The sequence below is a fragment of the Frankliniella occidentalis genome, unplaced genomic scaffold (genome assembly GCF_000697945.3).
Source record: "Frankliniella occidentalis isolate FOCC.00 unplaced genomic scaffold, Focc_3.1 Scaffold226, whole genome shotgun sequence".
NCBI classification, from domain to species: Eukaryota; Metazoa; Arthropoda; class Insecta; order Thysanoptera; family Thripidae; genus Frankliniella; species Frankliniella occidentalis.
In genome coordinates, this window is record NW_026267352.1 from 472,883 (window position 1) to 474,417 (window position 1,535).

Sequence of the window (1,535 nt, forward strand, 5' to 3'; positions counted from 1 at the left end):
CGCGGAGGCGCGGCTCGACGCGGCGCACCCCAGCAGCAGTATCTTCCGAGCCTCCCCGGCGGCAGCACGCTCCGCGCACCTCCCGCACCCGCGCCAGTCCTCCGCCTAACCTCACTCGTCTCGAGGGTGACGGCGGCCCCCCACGTTTGTGCCCGCGCAGGAGTCACGCAACGACCTCCTCCGCGCCCTCCGCGGCACCACACCGCGCGCGCCCCTCCCCACGCAGGGGGCGACGACTCGACCACCAGTGCCGCACTTTGGATACCCAGCTGATCGCCGTCCTGCGCGCGGCCCATGGACGCGGCCGGCCATGTGTTGTCGCTGTGCCGCCGCGGCGAGGTCCGGGACTAGGTCCATAGGACGAGGTCCAGGACGAGGGACCTGGCCGGCCGCTGAGCCGTGACGCTGCGGCGCGAGTTAGCGGCTGCCATGCCGACCAGAAAAGTGAGTGTTTCTTTCTCTCCCTCCCCCCTTCCCCCCTCACGTCACTCGCCGGGCCGCGGGGCCTCTGCGCAGCTCGCCGTAGTGCGCGGTGTGGTGTGGGTGCCTCCCCCCAGCTCCCCCGTGGTTGTTTCGGAAATCGAAGCGCGAATCGGCTCGACTTGTTTGTAATCTGGCGACTAATTCGCGCGGATAACGCGTGTCCTCAACATGACCGCGGGCGAGCGGCGGGGCGGGGCGGGAAATTAGAAAAAGGGGACACCTCGTCCGTCTCGTTTCTTTTTCCAAGTGAAAAGGGCGGTCCGGCGGCGCAGTCACGGGTGGGGTCCAGGGGCGGCCAGCGCTGGCGGCCAGGTGTTGCACAAGCACGCCGGCGTGGACACGCGCTTTAAAAGCCACGGCTGTCGCGACATCCAATCGACGCGGCTACAACGCTCTACAGATCAGCAGGTGATTTAAACGCGGCCCCCCAAAGACTCGGGACACACGGCAGTGACGTATGACAGCGACTGCATTTGCTTGTGACAGTATCCGCCAAACAGAGCGCGGGAAAATGCCGTCAAGTCGTCATCGCGCGAGGCGAGGCGCACCACAGTGAAAAATGACTGGTGAATCGACATTGAAACGTCACCGAACCGCTCTCGAGGTGATGGAATGGACGTCGAAACGATATGTCTTCGTTGTGAATTTCTCATTGGGACGGGAACACTTGAACACGAGGAGGGGCCGGATTGGGAAGGCGGTCTGTCACGACAACGATGTCGGTTGGTCAGAAGTATATTGCGTTGAGTGCGGCGCGTAAAAGAGAAGGATGTCCCAGCCGAAGGCTTTCGGAAACTCCATACATTGGGGCCCACGGCGAGGGTCACGCCACCCTGTGGGACAAGATGCGGTCACCCACGGTGTAGGTCCCAACGCACTCGACGTGATGTTTAAGCTCCAAAATGCCGAAGCACGTTTTGGCGCGGTCTCGAGGAGCCTCGGGAGACTTGGATGCGCTAGTGCAAGGCCGCTGCGCTGCACGAGAGCGCCAAAACCGCGGGGAGTCGAAAGTGTTAACTCAGACCGAGGTGCGGGAGCGCGGGGTGGGAGGG

General features: G+C 63.8%; 1 protein-coding gene across 1 annotated transcript in view; it reads left to right on the forward strand.

Annotated features, from left to right (window-relative positions):
• LOC127750647 (protein artichoke-like) overlaps positions 1 to 900 on the forward strand; it is a 2,241-nt gene extending 1,341 nt beyond the window's left edge. The window contains exon 5 of the mRNA XM_052272842.1: positions 884 to 900. Within this exon, the coding sequence (XP_052128802.1) occupies positions 884 to 900 (17 nt within the window). The remainder of the gene's footprint in view (positions 1 to 883) is intronic.
• The last annotated feature ends 635 nt before the right edge of the window (positions 901 to 1,535 follow it).